This window comes from Lepisosteus oculatus, chromosome 1 (genome assembly GCF_040954835.1).
Source record: "Lepisosteus oculatus isolate fLepOcu1 chromosome 1, fLepOcu1.hap2, whole genome shotgun sequence".
NCBI lineage: Eukaryota > Metazoa > Chordata > Actinopteri > Semionotiformes > Lepisosteidae > Lepisosteus > Lepisosteus oculatus.
This window is the reverse complement of record NC_090696.1, coordinates 17793196-17818677: the sequence shown is the minus strand read 5'-3', so window position 1 is coordinate 17818677 and position 25482 is coordinate 17793196. Positions and strand designations below refer to the sequence as shown.

Here is a 25482-nt window from a genome sequence, read left to right as displayed (position 1 = left end):
AGTAGAGGGCACCATTTGGCCTGAAAGTTACTCCATCCTTTTTCCCTTAAAGAATAAATAAAGGTTCGTGTGATTTAAGCATCATGGGGGAAGTACAGAGCTTCAGGGAAAACTGATCAAATACTGTGAAATCTCCCAGGATTGCTAGATTGATTGACTTGAAATGAAGACATTTCAAGAGTAGCAGTCAATCTGCCCAAATAACCTATTTATTTTTAGGATTTAGTAGTAGCTGCATTAGTATTAATAGCAATTGCAGCAGTAGTATTAGTAGCAGTAGTAGTGTAAGTAGCAGTAGCATTGGAACCAGTAGCAGTAGTACTGTTAGTAGCAGTAGTACTGTTAGTAGCAGTTGTAGTGTTAGTAGAAGTAGCAGCACTGGCAGCAGTAGTATTAGTAGAAGTAGTAGTATTAGTAGCAGCAGTAGCGTTAGGAGCAGTAGCATTGGTAGTAGGGTTAGTAATTGTAGCACTGGCAGTAGTAGTGGTGTTAGGAGCAGTAACACTGGCAGTAGCAACACTACTACCTCGGGGCAGTGCGGTGGCTCTGTGCCTGTGGCCGGAAGGTTGCTGGTTCATATCCTGCGGCTGGCAGAGGAATCCTACTCTGTTGGGCCCCTGAGCGAGGCCCTTAACCCCAGCTACTCCAGGGGCGCCGTATAAATAGCTGACCCTGCGCTCTGACCCCCAGCTTCTCTCCCTGTCTGGGTGTCTCATGGAGAGCAAGCTGGGGTCTGTGAAAAAAGACAAATTCCTAAAACAAGAAATTGTATGTGGCCAATAAAGTGATTTTATCTTATCTCTAGTAATATTGTCAGTAGCAGTGTAAGTATTTGTAGCCCTGGCAGTAGTAGTAGTAAATCAGACGAGGTCAGTTAAACTAGTGAATAGTCATTCATTAGCCTCATGTTTTACTTAGACGAATCCTGAATTGTTCCTACGCCGTGACGCGCGGTTCGGCACGGGTCGCCACGCGCACTGGCGCGCTTTCTCTCCGCAGTCCCGACGCTGGTAACTGTGCTTTTACCACAGTTTGTGGCGTAATGCACCAAAGAGATCTCTACCCAGCTCGTACGGATCTAGCAGCAGACTAATGGTTGACGCAAGTCTCCACTGGTGCCATCATTCTGATACACTGACACCAGATTTCACGTTTTAAGATCTTTGAGCTGATGGGTTCTGGCCGGAGGGCCCTGCTAGACTGCGGCGCGAGGTTTGGTTGAAAAATAATGAAACTCCAGGATTCCCGATACGTCTGTGTGTAAGCATAGACTTTAATAACTACTAATGAGTCTGGCTTTGTTTTTAATCTACTTTTATAACATAAAGGGAAATATTACCCAGGATGACTTCACTGTTATGCGAGGCGGCGAGCTCTGGTCTGTTATGTGACCGTTTCTTCCATCCCCGGTTAATAAAAACAGCATGGGGAGGAATGTTTTGATTAAGGAGCCTAAGCACATAACTGCACTCGGCTTATTAAAGTGGAATTTATCTCTGGGCATCCTCGCATCGTGATGTTTTTTTCCTCAACATCATGTTGTATTAACGGGGTCGCCTCATCCCGTCTCGGTTTGCGCTGAAGGAAAAATGATCCGGCATTTCAACCGCAGGCTCACTGAGAGAGCGGCGCGATGGATGAGCGGTACAGCGGCGCGTGCAGCTTTACCCCCGGCTTGGAGCGACTCCCGGCCCTGCAGCGCTCGCGCTGGCCCGGGAATTTCCCAAGGTGCAACTTGGCGTTTCGGCTGTTGTTGTTCGCCTTTTTTTTAAAGAAAAGGCTGTATAGATCCTCCTTTATGACTTTTGTAAGTACATTTCTTATTGCACGGGGGGGGAACAATATATAAGAACAGGAAACAATTTCACATTTTTAACCGAGATATAAACGGAGAGAGGGGGTCTAACCTAACGCATCTCCCGAAATTAAAAGGTTATGTCCAATAGATCTTCTTAATTATAATTTTTGGTTCTATTAATTTATTTGTATAATAGTTATATCACAATTTGTGGCGTTTTACAGAATCGTAGGATAGTTGTTTGTTCATCTGCATTTGCAGACTGCTAGTATGAGTGATTAGCTCAAACAACACGATATCCACCGTTCGATTATTACTACTGAGTTATCGCCAGCAGCCATATCACCCTGCAATTCTCAACTGGCAGCTTACTGAAGCTCAGCAGATGTGAGCCTGGTCAGTACCTAGAGGGGAAGACCTCCTGAGAAAAAACAAGGCTGTTGCTTAAAGAGGTGTTAGTTGGACCAGCAGGGGGCGCTCACCTGTGTGGGTCCTAATGCCCCAGTATAGTGATGGGGAGACTATACTGTAAAATAATAATAATAATTGCTTACACTTATATAGCGCTTTTCCGGACACTCCACTCAAAGCGCTTTACGAGTAATGGGGATCCCCTCCACCACCACCAATGTGAAGCATCCAAATAGGCGCCGTCTTTCTGATGAGACGTAAAACCAAGATCCCGACTCTCCGTGGGGACTCTCCAGGGGCGTTTCTTGAAAACAGTAAGGGTGTTTCCCTGGCATCCTGGCCAAATTTCCCATTGGCCTTTACCAATCATGGCCTCCTAATAGCGCTTTAAGAAGACACCTTTAAAGGCACTATATAAAATAAAGTTTATTATTATATATATAATAATCCCCATCTCTGAACTGGCTTCATTACTCTGCTCTCCTCCCCACTGATAGCCGATGTGTGGGGAGCGTTCTGGCGCACTATGGCTGCCGTCGCATCATCCAGGTGGGGCTGCACATTGGTGGTGGTGGAGGGGAGTCCCCACTACATGTAAAGTGCTTTCTGTTGAAAAAAAGAGCTAGATAAGCGTAAGGATTAGTATGATTTAGAATTTTCGTTGTCTTCTAAGCACAACGTAACTCGAGTACCAACTGGAGCTCCTGGAGGTGTAATACCAACATATGTCCAGACGGTGACAGCAGACGCTAGTCTTAAAAGAAAGTTTACAGACCGTCGTTTCCACGTCTCTTCTTGTTGAACTCTAAAAAAATAATGGTTTTGTCGTGCACATTTTGGAAATCGAATCGAAAGCCTCGTCGTCAGCATTATCACAGAGCCATAACATGTTTGACAACATGGAAAATCAAGAATAACGGTAGTTCTCACTCCATATCTTAATGAAAGACGGGGGGGCTACATCCGATAAGATTCACAGCGCGTTCTTGTTTAGTTTATAACAGGCGGCTTGTCGGCGAGCGAAGTGTTTATAACCATTATCAATCGGCCAGGAATAAAGCACTGATGTCCTAACTAGCTAACTTTAAACCTTCAGAAATTCTGTTCTGACCCTGAAGAGAACAGGACTGGACATTTGGGAATATACCAATGCAATAGGTTATCTCCAATTTTGTTGGGAGACCACTAAGGCTATCTTTCAATATTTTTTCTAGTGTCTTCTACGCAGGTCTCACGTGTGTTGTTCCCGATTTCTTAGTTTTAATGAATTCTTCTCTCTGCATGCTTCAGTTTGATCGGACAGTACCAATTATTACGTTTAAATCAGCCTTTACCACGTTAAGCCATAGCTAGGTTGAATGCAGAACAGGTCTTCAGCATTTTTACACAATCGACTCGCCCTTAGACGCCAATTAACAGGGCGCTTGGAATTCAAACCTCCGCTTGATGGGATTTAGATCAATCAGTAACTTAAGTTTGAACCGCTTTGATCACATTGGGGGAAAAATACTTTCTTATCATTTTAATTTGTTGCCTTTCTCGCCTCCTTTCAACTGTTAACAGGCCAGAAACGTGGCGTTCACACAGTTTGTCGGAGTTAAGATTTGAATTCCTTGGAAAAAATACCATTACACAACTTGGCGACCACAGTACTCAACAGACCGAAACCACGCTCAGAGGCGTGGGGGGAGGGGGTTATTTAACTGCAAATCCTTCAGTGAGGAGAAATAGCCCATCGCCCTCTGGTTTAGAGAACAATGGCTACAGAATAATCGTTTCAAACACAACTGGAATAAAAAACAAACAGCCCATAAGACACATGCGGATAAAAGCCCGATAACCGTGGCTCCGCTGGCGAAGAGCTCTGAGAGGAGGCTGTGTCGGTAAACCCCCCGCTCGTCAACTCCACCCCACGGAAAGCCCGCTGTTTACATGTTGGAAAGCATGTGCTTCTGGGTACACCCTCCAGCACCCCACCCCCTCTCCTGCCCTCGCAGGCTCAGGCGCTGCCCCTCCCCCACGGCCGCCTACCGCTCTCCCAGCCCTCCAGCGCCGCACAGGGAGGGGCCCGCAGGAGCGCGAGGTCTCTGCCTCTCATTCATAATCCGCCCGCCCAGGAAAGAGAACCCCGCACGAGTATCGGAGACTCGGCTGTCACAGCGCTTAACATCTCTCTGACCACGATGTCACCGAGCTGTGATACACTAGCTGGACCGTGCTCGCGTTTCGCACGCACTCCTGAAGGTGTGTGTCTGCGTAGGAGCCGCACAAGACAAAACGGTCTTTGGACATTTGCGGGCCAGATCACGTCGTTGCGTTTGGCACCCGTCAGGTAGCACACGAGCCTGAAAAGTGGGTGTCTTTTTCCGCAGTGTCCTCACTGCAAGAGTTAAGGCATTATCTGGTTACTTCATGCTTCATGCTTAATGCATAACCCATGCTCAAGAAGGGTTACAAGAGAGAGGAGGCCATTCAGAACATCTAGAACGTTTGTTAGTAATTCATGGATCTTTTCTTCTAAAAGGTCAGGGTATCGTTTGTGTGGCTTGTTCCACACCCCCACCCCCCTTTTGTGTAAAGAAGCCCCAGATCTAAATGCTCTCGCAGGTAGCTCTCTCGGTGTCGGCTGAGGAAGCTCACCGAGTTGCCTTGGGCAGGTCTACATGGACACGGACCTACCACGTATGTTTTTAAACACGGGAGTTCCCAGCAGATAAAACAGCAGCCAGTGTGAGCTGACCGTGACCCTGGTTACAGGGCTGCCTCTCCGTTCTGCAGGTGTATGTGCGAGGGTGGAGGGGGCAACAGCGCAGTTCACAATGAGAGGAGCCGGGGTGCTGCTGGATTGTGCTGGTTTCACTGGGATCGTAGACGGGACTCCCGCTGGATCAGTACAGAGCTTTACCCCTCGGCAGTGTCCGGGGCAGGGAGGGGCAGACAGGACAATTAAACCCCAGCCTGCCTACCCCTGGTGGACTTTCACTCAGCGAGCGAGTGGTGAAACTCCTAAATGGCCAGTCTGCACTTTCAGAGGAGTGCCCAAAGGCAGGCGAGTTGCTCTGTGAAACACGAAACATCAGCCTCCTTTCTTACGTTCGTATTACACAAAGGGCAGCGGGAGAGTGGAACAAACTCAGAACAAGAACCTTGGCTTTTTTTTTTTAGAAAACAGCTGGGTTAGATGATGAACTTAATTAACTGGACTAGAAAGCCTGTCCTTTTAAAATATAGATTTGAACCGGTTGTTTTGGTTTTCCTCGAGGCTGGGCTCCCAGGTACTTAATTGAACTGAAAATGGCTGGGACAACATGCATGTATCTAAAAACCCACAGTGGTGCGTTTTGTTATTGCATAAAAAAGCTTTCTGATACTGTATTTTAAAAAAAATAACAGTATTTAAAACAGTTATAGACCATTTTCGCTTTTTAAAGAATGTAATAATATAGTAATGCAATATCATTTGTGACTGATTTCCAAAAAATCTCCAAACGCTAGAAAAGGGAAGAAAAGGATGACATCCGCTTCATAAATACTAGAACCACAGCAAGCACGGTTTGCTAATGGCGCCTTTTCCGCCAAAAAGAAAATCCTCCCTCCTGTACAGACTTTGAGCCGTTCCGTAAACGGTACAACCTACCCAACTTGACCCCACCCAAATACCCGCCCCCAAGCTCCATTTCCATTGGATGTTACTGGCAACTCAGCGGACATTCAGAGTGATGATTGGATACAATTCCGCTTCCATCTCGCTACACATTCCAAACCCACGACCAACGACACAACCAGACTGAACTCGTAAAGACATCCTCCAGACAAATCCGATTGGCTGTCGTAGTAGCAGGGCGCTCTCTGATTGGCGAAGAGGGCTTTCGCTCTTCCCTCGGTGCTGTGGCGCCGCGGGGTTTGGTTGCACCGTCTCTAAGTTGATGTCAGCCCCTCAAGAACCCCAAGAAACTCCTCCCGTCAGAACATAATGAGTGGTAAGAAACTTTTTTTCGTTGTTTTAAAGACGAAAATTAAAGAAAGAAAGAAAACGAAATATAAAAGCTCCGCAACTTTAGAAAATAATGAATAAAACCATAAAGTCGTATTCTAACAAAAACCCGCTGAAGTAGAAAGAGGTCTGGGTTTCGTGAGGACTGTTCTTTTTTAAAGTTTTTTTTAGCCTCAAGATTAAACAAGCTGGGTTTTCCGTCGTTCCACTTTCACTGAGGACTGGGGTGACCCTAAAAGTTCGATGTTTAATTGGATCAGGCTGAAGAGGAGTTTAAACGGGGGGGTAGCTCGTCGAAACGGACACTTAAGAACAGCCGTTCATCGTTACTACTTTCCTTTCGACAAATAACAACAAAGAGCAGATTTAGCACGAATAAAAAAAACAATATGATCTCAGATAACACTCGGAATATCTCCCCCACATTGCTTTTAATCTCTGGCCGTGGATCACTGCGTTTACTGGCGTAAAACAAAACGCTAAAACATGTGAGGAAAAAGAAACCCAGGTACACCCGGATCAATTCTCGATTTTTTTTTGGTTGGAGCGATACTTTTTTTTTTTCCGTGGTCGTTTTGGCACGGTTGCGGATTCGACATAGGAAACCCGATTTCTTTTTCTTTTCAATTAATATTCCGCCGTTGGCTGCCTAGTATTACCCCCTTCCGCGCTGTGTTTTTCCTCCCTCTCCCTCAGATCAGGAACAGCCGCGAGACGAGATGGCTGCCCTGGCCGAGAGCGGCGGCGCCGCTTTCCTTCAGAGCCTCGCGAAGAGGAGCGCGAGCTCGGGGCAGGTGAGCGGCGGCTCCTCGCCGGTCTCCGCGTTCGCGTCGGGCCCGCGAGGGGCGAGAGCGCGAGGGAAGAGCTGTGTTGTTGTGCTCTGGGGAGGGAGAGGACCGCGGCCGGTCTGCGGCGGCGGCTCCGGCGTTGTTGCTTGACCCGGGGAGGCTGGTGGTGTGTTTGCGTGTGTGGCGGCGATGGGGGGCCGGGTTTGTTGTCGCTCTCGCCCTGCGCACATGCTTGTTTTGAAAAGCGGGGCGTGCGGAGCCGGGGTGTTCCCGTCGCAGGCTCCGCTCTCTCAGAGCGGTCCGCACAGCCCACTGGAGGCTTGGCGCTGGAGGGGGAACGGACAGGGGGGGGAGCGAGCGCGGGTGGGTGGAGAGGTGGGTACGCGTGGGCCGCCCTTTTCGCCGGCCGTGGTAACCCCACCCACCCCGGTGTCTGTTGCAGGACTCCCAGCAGACCTCCCCGCTCGCTCTGCTGGCGGCGACGTGCAGCCGGATGGAGTCTCCCGGCGAGGGCGAGCAGGCGGGCTCGGAGCCGCCGCCGCAGCAGCAGCAGCAGCAGCAACAGCACCAGCAGCAGCTGGACCTGAACTCGGCCCAGATCGCCCACACGGCCAACGGCTGGCAGCTCATCCCCGTCAGCGTGCCCAGCTCCGTGGGCGCCACCACTCTCAGCCAGGCCGGGGGGCTGGGGGGGGACGCGGGCAAGGGCAGGCCGGCGGTGGCCACTAGTGCCGGGGGCGGCCAGCAGCAGCAGCAGCAGCAGTTCGTGGTGGCCTCTGCGCCCACCCTGCAGGGCCAGCAGGTCCTGACCACCCTGTCTGGGGTGATGCCCAACATCCAGTACCAGGTCATCCCCCAGTTCCAGACCGTGGACGGGCAGCAGCTGCAGTTCGCCACGGCGACGGGTGCCTCTGCCCAGGTGAGCATGCAGCAGGACTCCGCCGGGCAGTTCCAGCTGGTCTCGTCCCCCGGCGGCGGCCAGCAGATCATCCGGGCGGCGGGGGGCGCGGGCGCGGGCGGGGGCAACCTCATCGCCATGCCCAACCTGCTCCAGCAGGCCATCCCCCTGCAGAACCTGGGCCTGGGCAGCAACCTCCTGCAGAACCAGGGCTCCTTCCTGGCCAACGTGCCCCTGTCTCTCAACGGCAACATCACCCTGCTGCCGGTCAGCGCCGGCGGCCAGGCCGCGGCCGGCGGGGCGGGGGACGCGGGTTCGGGCGCCTCCCTGCAGCAGCAGCAGCAGCAGGTCCAGCAGGCCGTGTCCAGCGCGGCGGGGGTGTACTTCTCCAGCGCTGGCTCGGTCGTCACCTCCGCGCCGTCGGTCAGCAGCGCCAGCGGCTTCGCGGCTGGCGGCACCACGATGACCACGGTCCAGGCCCAGCAGCGCAACGGGGGGCTCGTCTCGGGGTACCAGAGCTCGGGGGGCGCCGTGCAGCTGCAGGGCAGCCCGCAGGATAACAGGGACTCCCAGCAGCAGCAGCAGCAGCAACAACAACAACAACAACAGCAACAGCAGCAGCAGCAGCAACAGATCATCATCCAGCCCCAGCAGCTCCTGCAGGGCACCCCCACCCTCCAGACCCTCCACACGGGCGCCGTCCCGACCGGCCAGGTCTTCGCCACGCAGGACGGCCTGCAGAACCTGCAGTTCCAGACCCTCCCCAACACCAGCCCCATCCTGCTGCGGACCGTGGGCCCCAACGGGCAGGTCAGCTGGCAGACGCTGCAGCTGCAGAGCCCCGCCGGCGCCCAGACCATCACCCTGGCGCCCGTGCAGTCCCTGCCCCAGCTGGCGCAGAGCCCCGCCGGCGCCGTGACGGTCAACGCCGCCCAGCTGTCCGGCCTGCAGACCATCAACCTCAACACCCTGAGCAGCGCCGGCCTGCAGATGCACCAGCTGCCCATCGCCATCGCCAACCCCGCAGGTGAGTGAGCTTTCTGCTCCAGCTGCGCAGCCCGTCACGCAAATACACAGCCGTATCCCAATTCCAGTTTGTCTATGCAAATTTCTTTAAGGTAAAATCACCTGGTTTGGGACATCCAGTCCCTGCGACAGGCTCATAAGATGCAGCCTGCAGGTTTGGAAAAGCCTGGGGTGTCTTAACGTGCTTTGCTGTTGAGTTTTGTTTTTTATACACCTGTGAATTAGAAGCTCAGCAGGAGGACGAGTTCCTTTGATCCAAAAAGGAGGAGGTGAAATGTGTGTTTGCAGGTGTTGCTCGCGTTTAAAGAGCCCTTAGGAGCCACGTGGACCAAACAGCCTTATCCTGATACGTGTACCGTGTAGATCAGACTGGAGAAGATGAAGGTCCTTTTCCTGGAAGGGAATAGAGGGATTGGTCCGCACAGTGGTTAGCTTTGCTACCCAGCAGCGCTGAGGCCCCGGGTTCAGATCCAGACCTGGGGTGCTGTTTGCAGCTCGTTTTTCCATGTGTTTCCTGTCACAGTCCACAGACATGCTGGTAGGGCAGTTGGCTTCTGGGAAGGTTGGCCCTGGTGTGGCTGGTCCCAAACACGTTCGGACAGGCAGAGGTAGACCGTGCACCGCAAGAGCCCAGCGGATACCGGATCGTGGTTCCGTTGGCACGGTTTGAGTTTATCTGGAGTGCCAGCACATCCACACCTGCCGTATCCAAGGGGAAATTGTGGAAGAGGAAAGGCCGCACAAAAATGTATATTTTAGTGCTTCATGAGTGAGAAAGCAAGTTAAGTGCTTGGGAGGGGAAGTGACTGGTTTAAATTTTCTTCCAAAGGTGATTTTTTTGTGTTTTCATTTGTTATGTGATGTTTGGATGCTGTGACCTTTCAGAAACCTTTCAGTTTCATCCTGGCCGGCCCTAGAGTGCTGATAATAAGAGCCTTGTAAGTTCCCCATAAATGTCTCGCTTTTACAGCAGCAACATTTGAGAGCGCAGCTCGGTGGCGCAGTGGTTAGTATTGATGCTTCGCAGTGCTGGAGCTCAGGGTTCAATTCTACACCTGGGGCACATCTGTGTGGGGTGTGTGTGTGTGTATTCTCCTTAATTTGGAGCACCTGGAGAGAACCCCGAAGTGTCCCCCCGTAGTCCAAAGACAGACTGGGAGGTTCATTAGCTTCTGGGAAAAGTGGCTCAGATGGGTGTGAGTTTGTGTTTGTGTCTGCCCTGTGATGGCTTGCGCTCGTTGCTTGCCGGGATGCACTCCAGTTCCCCCGCAGCCCTCGGGTTAGAAGAGGGGTGGAAGGATAGGTCATAAATGGAAAGAGCAGTCAGATGGTGATGATGATGATAATAAACTTGATTTTATATAGCACCTTTAAAGGCGGCCTCTCACAAAAATGACGACAACAACAATAAAAAAAAAGATGTCTTTGTTAAAAAATAAAATGCATCTCCCTCGTACCTGAGCTCTGGAGCCCACTGCGATGCCCTTGGGGCGTGTGCTCTCCGGAGCCGATCCACTTCAAATTCCCCCGTCCGTGGCCAGCGCAGACCGGACCTTACTGTGTTTGTGCCCCCCGTGGGCTTACTGCCTGGATTTCCCACCTTGGAATATCGCAAGTGGGAAAAGGTTCCGTTTCCCTTCGGACCCTGCGGGATAAATTCCGGCGCTTGCTTGGGCACAGAGGTCGGGGAGCCGTGATGAGGAGTCTGGGTCTCTGGTCTTGCCCGGGATCCCCAGTTCTGCAGCGTTTGGAGCTTGGGAGTTTCCGGGTGGGATCCGATGTCAGGCCCTCGGCAGGCGTGTCGAGCAGCACAAAGTGATCGTCCCCATTTTCTGGATATTGTTTCCAGAGCTGGGGTGAAGCAGTTGCAGGGGGATAAAATAAGTTGACGAGAGAGAAAATATTGGCCCTGCAGGTGAAACGCCCAGGTGTGACTGCTAGTACAGTAATCCCTGTCTATACGAGCGGCTTCTATACAAGTTACATGAGGCGTCGTAGTGTAGTAAACATAACGCGTATGTTGTTTCATTTAACGAGCAGATTTTCACTCTTATAAACTGGGCTCCAGTAGTGCTGAAAGTCTTCTTTTATTGTGTCGTCTTTTCTCTGAGGAATTGACTTTTTATTTATTACGTTTTAACTTCTTAGAATAAAGGCTTGTGTGTGGTAAGTGTCTGCAATACGGGAGAGTACCCATTATTTATGGGTTTATGACGACTGCAATTATGTAACTGCTCAACTGAACCATAAATGAGCCGAACTGTTATTAATTTCCTATCTCTTGTTTATGCATCAGCCAGTGACTTTAGGCGTGTTACTTGAGTAATGAGCCGGGACCGTTCTTGTTTTCATACTTAGGTGCCATTCTCTACTGTATTAAGGTGGGATTTGGGTATTTTTGACTTTAGGAATCACTTGGAGGTTCTAACACTGGAATTAAATTTCCTTTATACAAGTTTTTTCACCGTAAAAGCTGTTTTTCGATAAACCTATTAAGCTCCTATAATGAGAGACTGCTTTACTGATGTTCCCCTTCGTCGCCGTTGCCAGTGGAAGGGCCTGGTGCTCGGCCTCAGGTCCCGCCCCCAGGAGAAGTGCAGGCGTGGGCTGGGAGGCAGGGGTTCCTTCTCCAGGTCTCTCGTCCTGCCCTTGCAGCTGCCTGTGGATGCAGGTTGTTTTACCAGGGCCCCTGTACGTAAAGACGACTCCTTTCTCCAGCCCCGCCAGCCATGACGTTTCATTAGAGCTCCGATTTTCCACATCTGGGAATTTGAAGTTTGTCTCATTTCGGTTGATTGCCGGCCTCGGAGCGGAGATCGGTTCTTTGGAGAGCTAAGTGAGCTCCTTGTAAACCCCAAAGCTCGCTTCATCCGGCGTTCATCACTGGCAATGACGCCGCGCGAGGACGGTTTCCTTGCCGGTACATCGCCTAGCAAAGCCGGGGCGGGCTAAAAACATCGGGACGGTTCATTTGCAGCGCTGGCCTTCTGCGGTTTCCCTGTTGACTGGTTCTTTGCGTTGGTCATGCGTCCCTTGTTTGGTTTTCCACACGTCCTTGTCTTGTGTTGTCCTTCGCCGTATGAGCTGTCTTGCCTGTTCCTGAAAACTGGATTGCTGTGGGAAATGTTTAGTTTTTCTGTACAGAACAGAAGGCAGGCCCCCCTCCGTCAGTCCCAGTTTAAAAAATCCCACCGTTCAGGATTTTGCCAGTACAGCTCTAACGGTCTTGGAAGTGTTTCTAAGGCCGTCAGCCGTGTTTTGAGCTGGGACTCTCCTCCTCTCCTCTTTATTCATCTTGCTGGGTTCCCCTTCAGAAATGTCGTGGGCACTTTGCTTACTTCGCCTAACAAATGGGACCACCGACAACCCCTCTGCTGAAGTGGGTGTGCTGTAGGCAGACTTCGTGGCGTGTCTGAAACGGGACACATTGCTGAATCTCCCCGAGCGCAGTTCTTTTGCCTTTATTTATTTGTTTTTTTCCTGATTGCTTTTGGAGGTGTCGCCCTGTCTTGATCTCCCCCCCCCCCCTCAACTGCAGCCTCTCCCTCTCCCAGCCCGTCCTCCAGGTTTCTCAGACGCCCGCTGGTGCTCTGGTCGTCGTCATGGCGAGAAGTGTGGCTCGTAAGCACAGGGCTTTGGGGGACGTGGTAGCGGTCGGTCCTGTAGTGAAGTGAGTCTCAAGAGGGAGATCCCCAGTGCCCGTGTCAGCTGAAAGCGTTACATTTTTTTTTTATGTGCGCCGCAAAGGGCAGATGAGAAAAGTGGCTTTGTGTGCCGGCGCTGGAGTTGTCTCGGTCCTGCCCGGGCAGTCGCTGCCGTGCCAGGTTCCCCGGTCGCAAGCAGCGCACGTTTCCTTGTTGTTTTCTGGCCCCGGCCTGACACACAGGTTTTGCAGGTTCAGAGCGGAGGGCTGGATTGAAGAGATCGGGCCGGCAGGCAGTGTTTGTCAGCGGAGGGGTGTAACCCGACACCGCCCAGCCCGGGCTGGGGCTTATCTCCAGCCTGCCTGCTCTTCCCCTCTCGGAGACTGTTGGCGGGGTGTCTGTGCGTGGCAGCGTGCCGGCGCTGGTGAGTGCTGTTGACAGGGCTGCGCGCTTTCGCTTGCTGCTCGTCAGTCCCGAGGGGTTTGCTGCCCTGTCTCTGGGATTTGGGAAATTTCTATTGTTCTGCCTTTTTTTTTTTTTTGCTCCGGTTTTCTTTTTTTGCTGATCTGCTTAGCTCACGACTTGGTTAATTCTGAGAAGCCTCTGCGGTCCGTCAGTCCTATGAAGCCCAGTTTTACAGAGGCAGGATGGTTTTGCAAAGTTGTTGGGAAGTAAAACTGGCTAATCCTGAATCACATTAGGTTTAAAGCACTTCATCCTGGTTTGCTCTGGTGCTGTGATTGTTGTTGTGTCTTTTCCAACAGGAAGCAGCGCTCAATTGCTCAGAGCACCTCTGAGTAAATCTCTTTGCCCTTGTGATTCTTGTGATGTCATGGTTTGTGTCACATAAAAGGATGTGAATCTTTTATTAAACTTTTTTAAAAGTTTGAAAAAAGATGAACGAATTTACAGGTTAAATGTATACAAAAGGTCATTTTCTGCTTTCCTCTTTCAATTTACAGTTGTTGTTTTTATATAATTATTTATATTTTTCCAGCATAGATTGGAAATTATTAAAAACACAACAAACGGGTAAATGCTTTTGAATCTTCCTCTTATTAAAACAGCTTATTCACACCTATCCTGTTGTCTATTGTGTGTGGATTCACATGTCTTTTGCTAAGAGTGCTTTGTGTTTTGCCTCTGTGTGTGTGCACAAATTGCTGGATCAAATGTGATAGGAGAAGGAGGAAGTATCTGGTTATGCAGACAGAAGGGGGTCAAAAGTGATCGAAGAGGGTCTGATATATTCATTGTTAAAAACGTTTATATTCCGCTGTCTTTTTTTAAGGATGATTGCAGGCTCTTGACCACATACTTTAAGCTGCAGCTCATTAATTTTAGGGTCACATAGAGCTGCTTCTGTAAAAACTCCAGGGTGTCGGCTTCAATAACATGGCTGGGCAGCTTGTTCTACACTCCCACCCCCCTCTGGTCTCTGGTCTAAAAGCGCTGACCTGTAGTTTCCACGGTGTCCTCTAGTTAGTGCTTCCTCTGGTTTGATTTATCAACGCACAAGAGGACTCCAAATTCTTTAATCAGGGCCTCTTGTCTTCTCTATTAACGACCCAAAAAGATTCCTATTCAGAGTCACGTTCCTTTAGACCAGGGGTGTCAAACTCATTTTTAAGGGGGCCAAACTAAAAACATTTAATCATGTCGCGGGCCACACACGCAGAGATAAATACTGATTTAGAGTTTTATTATAATTTTTTCCACTTATGCAAGTGAATGTAGCCTTATACAGATAAAATATTGCTTCAGTATTCCTCTATCTATGAATATGGCTGAGCATTTCATAACAATGTATTCAAGATAAAAATAACACCAAACATTTCAGGTAATTTTGGGCAATGTAACTATATTGCACAAAATGAATTGAAATAAAAACAAACGCAGATAAGGATAGGTCTACATCACAAACTGTTAGCCTACTGTTGCTTTTCCGAGCCAGCAACCTGAGCTCTTTTCTTTGATGCAAGAAAGTCTCATTCTTGGCATAAAATCCTGAACGGCAACGAACTACAAAGTGAATTCAGTGCTTTCTCTGAAAGCTGCTCTTGTAGATCGTCGGCAATCTCGTCCACTTGAGTAGCCATTGTACTTCTAGTGAGACTGATGTTTGCATCTGGACACACTACTTCACTGACTTTAAACAGGCACTGCTTTAGAAAATCGCCCTCACAGAACGGTCTCCCTGATTTAGCTATTTCTTCATCCACAATAAAACTGCCCTTCACCACGGTTACGTGTTTCTAGCAAGATGATAGTGTTTTTTCTACTGCTGTATTCATGGTGATATCGGTGTAAACGTAGCCAATCTAATGAGTTTTACTCCAGAGGAGGCAGGGGAGGATGTTAATACTCAGTTATTGCGTGATGTGATTGGAGCCAAGGGCTCATGGGAAATGGAGTTCCTGCTGTCGCGGGACTCATACAATAGACCGGGAAAAGTCTTGCAAGGGCCGGATTAAAACGGACCATGGGCTGTGAGTTTGACACATGTGCTTTAGACCCTGGATTTTATATGGCAGCTCTTATCTGAACTGATTTCAGAGCCACGTGACCATTGTTTTAACATATTGACGAAAATGGCACAAGATATTCTAAATATTTTCATAGTATTACTTAGTACGATATTACCCTCCCATGATTTAATTCTGTGCTTGTTTCTTCATATTCTAACATTGTTTGCCCTTTTTATGGCTCTGCTTTCCCACATTGTCTGGATTATGAAAATGTCAACGTCTATCTCATAGATTGTGTCTTGAAGCTAAGCCTTAGCTTTTGTTATATCTATAGTTTTTTTTGCTAACTGCATGCAGTACTCCGCTCCTGTCAGCCAGATATTTTCCCAGGCTTGAATTCTAAGTCTTTTTTGCTTTAATGTACGGCATCGGGAGTGTTCCCTAATCCTCTTATTTTAGGTGGGTAGCTGCGTCAGCATGCGTAGGCTGCAAAGGAACACGCAAAAGATTTATTCCGTGCTAAAGAGAGAAAACGCAACGTTTCGGCTGTGGATCCTTGACACTTGAAGAAGGCTTCTCTTTTCAGCATGGAATAAACCTTAAGATCACTTAATGGGCCATATACAATTTCTTGCAGTAGGAATTTGTTTTTTCGCATACCCCAGCTTGCTCTCCATGAGACACACAGGCACACAGACGGGGAGAGAGAAGCTTGGGGTCTATTACTTGCCTCTTATTTTAGTATCATTTGCAGATTTAACCAGTTCTTAATCAAGATCATTGATATCGGTCAGGAAGAGCAGAGGTCCTAATGGAGATCCCTGTGGTGCTGCAGCCCTGAGATCCCCTCATGATGGGCACCCCCCACTTATCCGTGTTCTCCATTTTTTTGTGCCGCCACGTAGAGCTGGTATTCAAATGCCTCAGAGCCCCAAGCTGCTGTGGGTTTTAATTTCCATTTATACAATTAGCCTTACGTCTGGTAACATGCACAAGTGCCCACAGTGCACAATTTGAATAAAACGTTTCTACTAAAAGGCAGCCCTATCACGATGATATGCAGATTTGTTGTAACAAAAAGCAATACAAATAACAGAAGCAGGTTCTGAGCTCGGCGTCGAGAGCTTGGGCTTTCCAAGAGGAATATGGAAGTCAAAGCCAGGTGCTGGAAGTGGTGCGTGCTGGGTAGATTTACATAACATGCATGGAAGCCAAAAATATGGTATTTTCTTGCCCCTCAGTGGTCCTCTGTGTGACCTGAACTAGAGCTGTAGCTCCGAACAGCCTTGATGAACCTCCATGGCGGCATGGGGCCTTAATGCCAGTTCCGGTCCCTGATGAGGCAGCGTCTCTCCGTCAGCGAGAGGGCGAGCGCTTTGTGTTTGTTGTGCAGGCAAGTCTGGGCAGTGTCCTCAAGCAGACAGGAAGGAATCGGTGTAGCTGCCATGTGTTTTCTCTTTCGGAACCGGGGCCACGCCTGGGATCTGAGGGCAGGGGCGTCCCTGGAGATCGGAATGCTGGATTTTCGTACCGGCCTGGCGGTGGCAGGCAGGGGGTGGTGGTAGGATCTCCGTAGTCCTGGACCGAGTGTCCTTACACTAGACGGGAATAACCCCGGGCTGCAACACTTGCATCATGGCTTGAATGTAAAGCCCTCATATCGCTGACCTGTGTTTTGACTGCATTTGTCTCGGTTTACATGTGTAGCTGTGGTCCCATGTGCAAGTATAGGATGGGAAATGACACTTGTTCATTGGAGCTCTGCCAGTGTTTTTGCTTGTGCGATCATGGCTGGAGTGTTATTCATTGTGACGTAAGTGTGTTTTTTGTTTTTTAATAAGCTGCCTGAGGTTTTGATTGCATCAGATTTGATGAAAGGAACACTTGTCTGTCCAGATTTTATTTGTGGAGCAGGAGCAGTGGAGACGTCTTCTTCAGGCAATTGGGGTTTAAATCCATGTGAACATGCATTGTAGTCCCTGGAGCTGGTTCCATTGAAAAGCGTTTGTAAGTCTGTATTGTTGATGCTGGTTTCTGGGCTGACCAGCAGGTTTGTGGATTTTCCTGATCCGTTTCATTTTTTTAACAGATTTTAAGGCCTGATGAGGGGAGGTCAGGCAGCAGAAAGGTCACAGTGTAGTTTTTCAGTGCTGCACTTGCTCTGCAGGTAGTTGGGAAAGCTGAGGTGTTTGTGTGTTCATCAGCACTCCCAGAATGCTCAGGCTGAAAAGATAGCAGGCCGCAGGACAGAACCACACTGATCCAGACAGCCACAGTCCTGGCCTTGGAGGGCCAGTGTGTCAGCAGGTTTTCGAGATCTCCCAGCTAGAGAACTGGGAGAAGCTGTTGGAACTGGTCCAGCTATGCCAACAATGAGTGGATTTGAGTCGTTAAGAGCCCATCTGGATTGAAAACTGCAGATTCACTAGCCCTCGAGGAACACGTTTGGGGATCCTGGTTCTGAATGTTATCTTGACATTGTCCCTTCTCCCCTTCTCTGGGTGAGCCACAGATCTGCTGGCGTTTTCAGTGTTTGGTACAACCAGGTCTCGTTAATCATTAAACACATGATTGCATTCATTAAGTAATTGAGTACTGTGTCTGGAAATCAAAGACACTTAGGTATACAGCTGCGTCAGCATGCGTAGGCTGCAAACGGAACAGGTAAAGGTTTATTCCAAACACGCTGAAAGAAAAAGAAAAGAGACACAGCTGTGGGGATGTCTTCAGGATTGCAATACATTAAAAAGAGAATATTGCTGAGGCTGCCACCTGGGCGCAGAATATGGTCAGAATTCATAGGTTTAATTCATCAAGAACGTGGATGGAACAAAATCCAGAAAAGCGTTCCAGGATGAGGACTGGGAAACGCTACGCCACACGTTTCTCCTGACTTCTGGGTTTGGGCAGAGCCATTCTTCAGTGGTGCAGGGCAGGGTTGTGCTGAAACGAGTCCTGTTTCTGGGATGAGGTACGTTTTCAACAGCAAGGTGGTCCATTGCCCTCCCTGAACCGTCTGGATTTCTGCTTTGAAGAAGACCGATATTGCCCCCGGTGTGTCTGTGTACTCACCTGCCCGTTGCGGCTGTGGGCCTCGGTGGCCGTTACGCACTCGAGATGCGGACCTGACCACACGGGCGATGGCTTTGTCTTTGCAGGGGATCAAGGGGGTTCACTGGGGGTCCAGGGAGCGGCAGGGGGCGAGAGCCTGGATGACAGCACGGCCATGGAGGAGGGGGGCGAGACCAGCCCGGGTCACCAGCCGACCCACCGCAGGACGCGCAGGGAAGCCTGCACCTGCCCCTACTGCAAGGATGGGGAGGGACGGTAGGGACCCTCGAGACGCCTGTGGACGTCTGTCCTTCTTCAATTCAGTTCAACTTTATTGTCATTAAACTTACACAGGTGCATAGTATCATGAAAAGTGTTTCTCATTAGTCACTCCGGTGCAGTATATAAATAGGACAGAGGATAAGACAATAGACAGTAACACAATAGCAGAAACAGTAACATGTAATAACATAACATAAATAACATGTAATCAAGTAATCAAAACTGTGCAAAATTCCGCAAACAGAGAAAATATAACAGGACAAAAACAGTGCAAGGTAATTCTTGGAACAGTGCAAAAATAGTATGGTTAAAAATAGTATATTATTACGACCGGTACAGTTTTACTGGGCTATCGAGGGGACAGTACAATTTCGGCTTACATGTGTGTGTGGTGGTGTAGGAGTACAGTGGTTGTGGGTACGGGAAGACGTTAGGAGAGATCATAATATGGTGGGAGGGGGTGGGGGCGTCACCAACTTGACAACTCTGGGGAAAAAGCTATTTTGGAGTACAGTTCTCCCGCGTAGCTGAGTTTGCCGCTCAGTTTCATGAGATATATACTCCCCTTGTTTGCGAGGGTTTGCTCCCACAGTCCAGACCTACTAGTAGATGCTGGGAAAAAATTGGCCCTTGTGTGTGTGTGTGTGTCCGTGTGTGCCCTGTAATGGACAACACGCCAGTCCGGGGTGTACCCCACCTTGTGCCCGTTGCTTCCTGGGTCTAGGCTATTGTTCCCCCCGTGACCCTGAATTGCAAAAAGCTTGGGTGAATGGATTTTATGACGGTCTTGAACCCAAATCTCGCAATAAGACAATGACCGCGTCAGGTGTGTAGTAAAAGCAGAAGACCTGGGCAACCATTAATAACGTTTTGAGATCAGAGGGTTGTGGGATTGGGGAGCCAGCCGCCCAGTTGTCCATACGCTGGGCTGGCTTCTTTCAAGAAAGTTTGATCCTCAAATCCACTATCTGCCAGCAGCACAGGTGGCCTGCGCTACCACTGCCGCGTTTGTTTTGTTCCTACCAGGTCTCCATCAGCGAGCCAATGAACGTGCAGTAGTTAGTGTTAGTGGGGCCAGCAGGGGGCGCTCACCCTGTGGTCCACGTGGGTCCTAATGCCCCAGTTTAGTGACGGGGACACTATACTGTAAACAGGTGCTGTCCTTCGGATGAGACGTAAAACTGGGGTCCTGACTCTCTGTGGTCATTAAAAATCCCAGGGCGTTTCTCGAAAAGAGTAGGGGTGTAACCCCGGCGTCCTGGCCCAATTTCCCATTGGCCCTTACCACTCATGGCCTCCTAATAATCCCCCTCTATGAATTGGCTTCATTACCCTGTTCTTCTCCCCACTGATAGCCGATGTGTGGGGAGTGTTCTGGCGCACTATGGCTGCCGTCGCATCATCCAGGTGGGGCTGCACATTGGTGGTGGTGGAGGGGAGTCCCCATTACCTGTAAAGCACTTTGAGTGGAGTGTCCAGAAAAGCGCTATATAAGTGTGAGCAGTTATTATTATTATTATTATTATTATTAGTAGTAGTAGTAGTTTTCTCCGGAGTCTCCTCTGTGAAAAGAGGCCGCTCTCCTGCAGTTAATGATGAACTTCTAGGCTTCTGGGCTCGGTCGCAAAGAGGGCCGGCCAAGGTCATCCGATGCGCGGCGGCAGCTGGCGTCCCGGCCCGTCCCGCGGCGGTTCTGACGCCGCTCCGCCGGCTGCGGCTGCTCTGTTGGCAGGAGCAGTGACCCCGGCAAGAAGAAGCAGCACATCTGCCACGTGCCCGGCTGCGGCAAGGTCTACGGCAAGACGTCCCACCTGCGGGCCCACCTGCGCTGGCACACGGGCGAGCGCCCCTTCGTCTGCTCCTGGTCCTTCTGCGGCAAGCGCTTCACGCGCTCCGACGAGCTGCAGCGGCACAAGAGGACGCACACAGGTCAGTGGAGATCCCCGGCCCGGCCTGCAGGGGGCAGCATTGTGCACCTCTACCTGTTTTCAACGCTCGCGTTTTTGTCAGTGCCTGGAATGGCCGGCATCCTTTCAAGACGTTAGCGTTTCTTTATTATTATATTTTCCAACTTGTATGGATAATCCGACTTTCTGTTGAAGAACAAGTTGGCCTCGGTGGTGTTGTGCTCTGTCTCCTGAGTGTATCTTCTCCTCCGTGTGCTGCTCCGTGTCTGGACTGGTTTAGGTGCTGTGTGTGTGTGCAGCGTCCCCCTTTTAGACATGCCTGAACAGAGTGCCAGGGCTCTGTAAATTACTCTGCAAGAGTACGGTTCTATTAATAAATTACTTCAGCTGATTACTGTAATTATAGTGCTAATGAGAAGAGCCAGTCGGGGAGTAACTGCATTTGAAAAACAAAGCTTTAATTAATATTTAGGCCTGTAGCCGTTTAAGGGAATGGATCAGTGAGAAGAGCACTAATTGTGATCTTGGGGTTACTCTGTGACTCAGCCCTGTGGATCAGAGTTCAGGGCGGGCTCTGTATTCCAGACAAGCTCTTGTCTGAATTTCCCGAGCAGTGCAGTGTAGGTGGCCAGGGCACTTGCTGCCACGGGTGGCAGGGAGCTTGTATCCTTGTGGGCAGGCACAGCAGCTGTTCTTACTAGGGCACTGTGGCTCTCCAGATGAAGCAGATGGCGTGTATTGCAGGACTCCTGCATGTTGCCTTCCCTTCTCCTGCATCGCTGCAGCACTGAGCTGAATCAGTACGAGAATGCGCTGAAGAATTCTCAAAACCTCCGGCGTTTCTAAGACCTCTGTCTGCCCTTAAATAAACCGCCACTCCCTGCTTTCTCTCTCTCTCTCTCTCCGTGACCCCTGACCTGTCACATGCTTCCAGGTGAGAAGAAATTCACGTGTCCCGAGTGCCCCAAGCGCTTCATGCGAAGTGACCACCTCTCCAAGCACATCAAGACCCACCAGAACAAGAAGGGAAACGGGACCGCCCCCAGCAACAGCCTCCCCGTCCCCGTGGAGACCGCCCCCGTCTCTGAGGCAGGCGTGGCCTCGGACCAGCACGCCCTCATCACCATGGAGACCCTCTCCCCCGAGGGCATCGCTCGGTTGGCCAGCAGCGGCATCAACGTCATGCAGGTGGCCGACCTGCACTCCATCAACATGAACAACGGGTACTGAGGCCCGCGCAGGCTGAGGGAGGGGACTGGACGGGTGTGAGCAAGGCTGCCTGAAAGGCAGGCCGATCGGAGGAGCGGAGTGGTTTGGAGTCCTGTGGGGGAGGGAGGGCAGGCAGGAGAGAAGGGGTGACAGTCCAACCCGAGTCTGACTCTCCACTCCCCTCTCCCTCTCCTTCCTTTTCTTGTTGCGGGAGAATGAACGTTTGAACGCTGCCTGTCGCCGCGACACACTACACTGGCAGTCCGCCGCTCCGGGCTCTCGGAAGCAGGGCAGAAGTGATTTTGCCCTTGGATGGCCTCTGAGGGACCCCCCTCCCCCCCGATGCTTACCGTTTGTGATGGAGAGAGGGGGCAACGGTTTGAAAGGAAGGGGCCACTCCATGTTCCACTCACGAACACTAGTCCACCTCGCCCATCTGCAGGGAAAACAGCCTGATGGGGTGGGGCGGTGAGGGAGGTCAAAAGGGGTTTAACTTCAGAGCATTTTACTTATATCCGACACAGATTTATTTTTTTGTTATTTTTTAAATATAGGTACACTCAAAGCCATCATGCCTTGATAAACTGTTATCATTGCAAAAATCTCTTTTCTCTGTATGAATTTTTTTATAATCTAGCAAAAAGATCTTAACATAGGAGGGATCAATTTGTATGGTCACCCTAGATTGCCTTATTCTGTGTATGTGTGTATATACATGTCATATGCAAACATTCTTGAACTTTTATATATGTATATCTACTTGGCGCAGTCTGGTTTATTGAACCGGACAAGGTGAATATCCCCTTGAACAAGGCTAGCCAACCTGCAGCTGGGCTCCGTTGGGTTCTGCCCTCGGGTTGTGTGGCACAGCCGGCCGCCATCTTTTTTTTTTTCTTCAAATAAACTTCATTAAAGTTGAATTCTCTGGGGGTAAAAGGTGTAGATGCATGTAAGCCTTACGCTCGAACAGGTCCAAGGGAGACATGTCTCGATTGGCCTTTCTTTCCTAACTATCTGGCCAGTAGGGTCCGAGTTTTATAATGACGAGGTACAGTATGTTTTATATGCTTTTCCTGCACTGTTTTATTCATGAGGAGCTGTCCTTTGTTCAAGGGTTGGGGTTGGCCCAGGAGGGATAGGGGCTTCTGAAAATGCAGGGCGACTGAGAGAAACTTCCCGATGCTCTGCAAGTTTGTTCCGTTTCTGGATTTAGAAGCTCCAGGCACTTGCACGGTCCAGCCTTGGGGTTCTGGGTAATACGCATCTGCTGCTGTAGTTTGGCTTAACGTGTAAGGAGATAGTGCTTCAGATAATATTCGGTTTACAGCAGCTTCTTCTGTAGAAGACTGTTGAAAACCTGCAGTGCATAAAATGTGAAATGGATCGAACTTCTGTGCTCTGGGAGTCTTGTTTTCCTGCATTGCCTCGACCAGTTTATCCAGTGCATTTTATACTTCTGTGATTTGTCCCAGTGTGGAAACCCACATGCATTCTGTTTAACTGCTTCCTTAGCGGTGCTAAAATAAGGATGTGCAATACATGCTGTTCCCTAGAAAAGTATGAGGCAATCTTGTGATCACCCCATTTGTCAAGGATTGCCTTCAAGATTTAAAATCTATTGATCAGCTCAGTAGCTGTGCTGTTTTGAGCCGAGAACAGTTATAAACGAGAGGAATCTATTTGGTCAGTTGAGACCATTTGGCAGTTAGTAGCTAATTCATCCTGAAATGCTCCTGCAAGATTGCATGTCTTTTCAGATCTGTGTAATACGAACCTTTTGTGTACAAAAATCTTTAGAGTGCGAAACTACAGAAGAGCTGATTATTAACCAGGCTTGCTTTCTGTTTGAGGTTCTGGATTTCTGCAGTGCTCAGATTACCTAGTAAATCAGTCAAGATGACTTTCCACCCTGCCAGTTAATTTCTCAGTCTGATCAGAGGTTGGGGAAACTTCATTTTGAAGTCATTACTACTTGTGTGGATTGATTGTTAAAATGAAAGCATCCTCTAATTACAGTTTAGTCACCTGGGGTGGGAACACTTGTTTAACTTATGGGGGGAAGGAGGTGTGGCTGTCAAACTCTCGTGTTCTGAAAAATATTTGACACATTTTATTACATCGCGGTTGTTGCTTTGAAAAGAGAAGAACCCGTTTTAAATAGCCTTAACATTTTGGATAGCTAACAGGTTACAAAGGGAAATTAATAAACCCTTTTTTATTTATTAGGGTATTTTGTCTGCTGCGAAAGTGCCAATGTGAAAGAGGAGTGGCCCTGCTGAACTGTTTGGATTTGCAGTGGGCGGTATTGCAGAGGATTTGTGTGCTGAGCTGGACTGTCTGTGGAGATGAATCTGGGCTTAACAGACGTCGAAGAGGGGCTCTAGGTCCTGGATGACTCCATCTTGTTCTGCTGTTGCCCTTGCAATGAGGCATATGTGTTTCACTTTTTCAGGCTGTTCTGTTGTTGCTGACCTTTTCTTTCACTTCTGGGTCACCATTGGGCCCCATGGCTGCTGGGTGGGAAGTTCAGCTTGAAGCAGGCTCTGGTCTGTTTCCTTGTTACGAATGGGACGAGATTTGCAGGGGAGAGGTAATCCTTGAAAGTGAGATGCACTCCGATGCTGACGTGCAGGAACGGAGGGAGCAGGGATCAGCCTGCATCCTGAAGTGCTATGGGTGCCAGGAGATCCTGTTGTTCGAGGCCTTCCGTAACCGAGTCGGCTACAGGGCTCCAGTGGTCAGATCTGGCATTTCTTACCTGTGTCCAGTGACGTGACGTATTGATTTTCTATGAAACCTGCTGGGTTATGGCATTTCTGGCTTTATTGTATGTGTGCCCCTCCTGCAGTTCCTCTGTTCAACTCCAGGCGATGTGGGATCCTAATTTCTATGTGAGGGCTTTCAATTAACGGCTCTGAAACTCTGTCTCCCAAAGATAGTGGCCCTCCAGCGAAGTGGGAGATCTTAAAGGACCTTAAGAGCAGGTCCTGGGTTGGGGTGGGGAGAAGGGAGGGTGAAAAGATTTCCCTCTCTGTATTAGGGGGACCCAGCTGTCCCTCAAACCCTTGGCTGAAGACCTAAAAGACATTTCAACATCAAAATGTTTGTTTTTGGCTTGGAAATGAGGTGTGGGGGGGGTGTACCTCTGGGCTCATGCTGTCAGCCTGTCCTTACTGAAGGTTGCTGACTGTCAGGCTGTCAACCACAGCTTGAAAGACAAAGTTTGATGGGCAGTTGTTGATGAAAATGGACAACGTGTAACCTGTTCTCCATTTAAATCTGTTTGTGGACTTTATTTTTATTTCAAGGGTGTTAAAATGAGGTTCTGAATGCGTTGTGCTCCGGTCTTCCCCTTTACGTTTACACAGTTCAAGGATGGTGACCTGATTTTTTTTTTTTTAATTTGGATGCTATATCACTGGTCATACACAGGATATTTATTTTACATGGAAATGGAAGCTCTACTGCTAATCATCGTCTTTATTTTATACATGCATTTGCAGCAGGGGATTTTTTGATACGTAATCATTTAGAGAACAATGATGTAAAAATGACTATTTTTGGATAAGAGGTTTTTCTGATTCTTTTTTATGTATGGAGAGTTCATATTAAATTTCAACGCCCTCATATCACTGGAGTCTGGCCTGTTTGCTTTTAAACCTGCAGTGAAAATCTGGTTTGTTGCAGCGCCGGGTCCTTTATGGGAATTATCAGCCTTTGTTTTCTGAAGATAAAAAAATTGATTGGAATTCAGTACTGAACATCTTAAAATACTCCTTCCTGCAGTTTATTTCTCAATCTCAACTCTGTCGCCTCAAATCCATAATATGCTTGACACCTGAAGAAGGCTCCACGGCAGAAATGTTTTCTTTCTTCCTTTTTCAACGTGGAATGAACCTATTGTTCCTTCAAATCCATAAATAGAAGATTTCTCACCTAGTTTTTTTTTCTGTGGCTGTGGAGCCACCTTTTGGCTATACTCAGACATGGCACCTAAACCTGGCGT

The 25482-nt window shown here is 49.3% G+C and overlaps 1 protein-coding gene across 2 annotated transcripts; it reads left to right on the top strand.

The window, feature by feature from the left end:
• The first annotated feature begins 5996 nt into the window (after positions 1 to 5996).
• Positions 5997 to 25105, top strand: sp1 (sp1 transcription factor). 2 transcript variants are annotated; one of them, XM_069186269.1, is made up of 6 exons: positions 5997 to 6189; positions 6900 to 6997; positions 7434 to 8916; positions 18186 to 18354; positions 20099 to 20289; positions 21202 to 25105. In XM_069186269.1, exons 1-6 carry the CDS (start codon positions 6183 to 6185, stop codon positions 21495 to 21497), a joined length of 2244 nt encoding a protein of 747 aa, XP_069042370.1. In that variant the 5' UTR covers positions 5997 to 6182; the 3' UTR covers positions 21498 to 25105. The 2 variants fall into 2 exon arrangements, with proteins under 2 accessions (XP_069042370.1, XP_069042368.1); XM_069186267.1 differs by having other exon boundaries at positions 6001 to 6189; positions 20093 to 20289.
• The last annotated feature ends 377 nt before the right edge of the window (positions 25106 to 25482 follow it).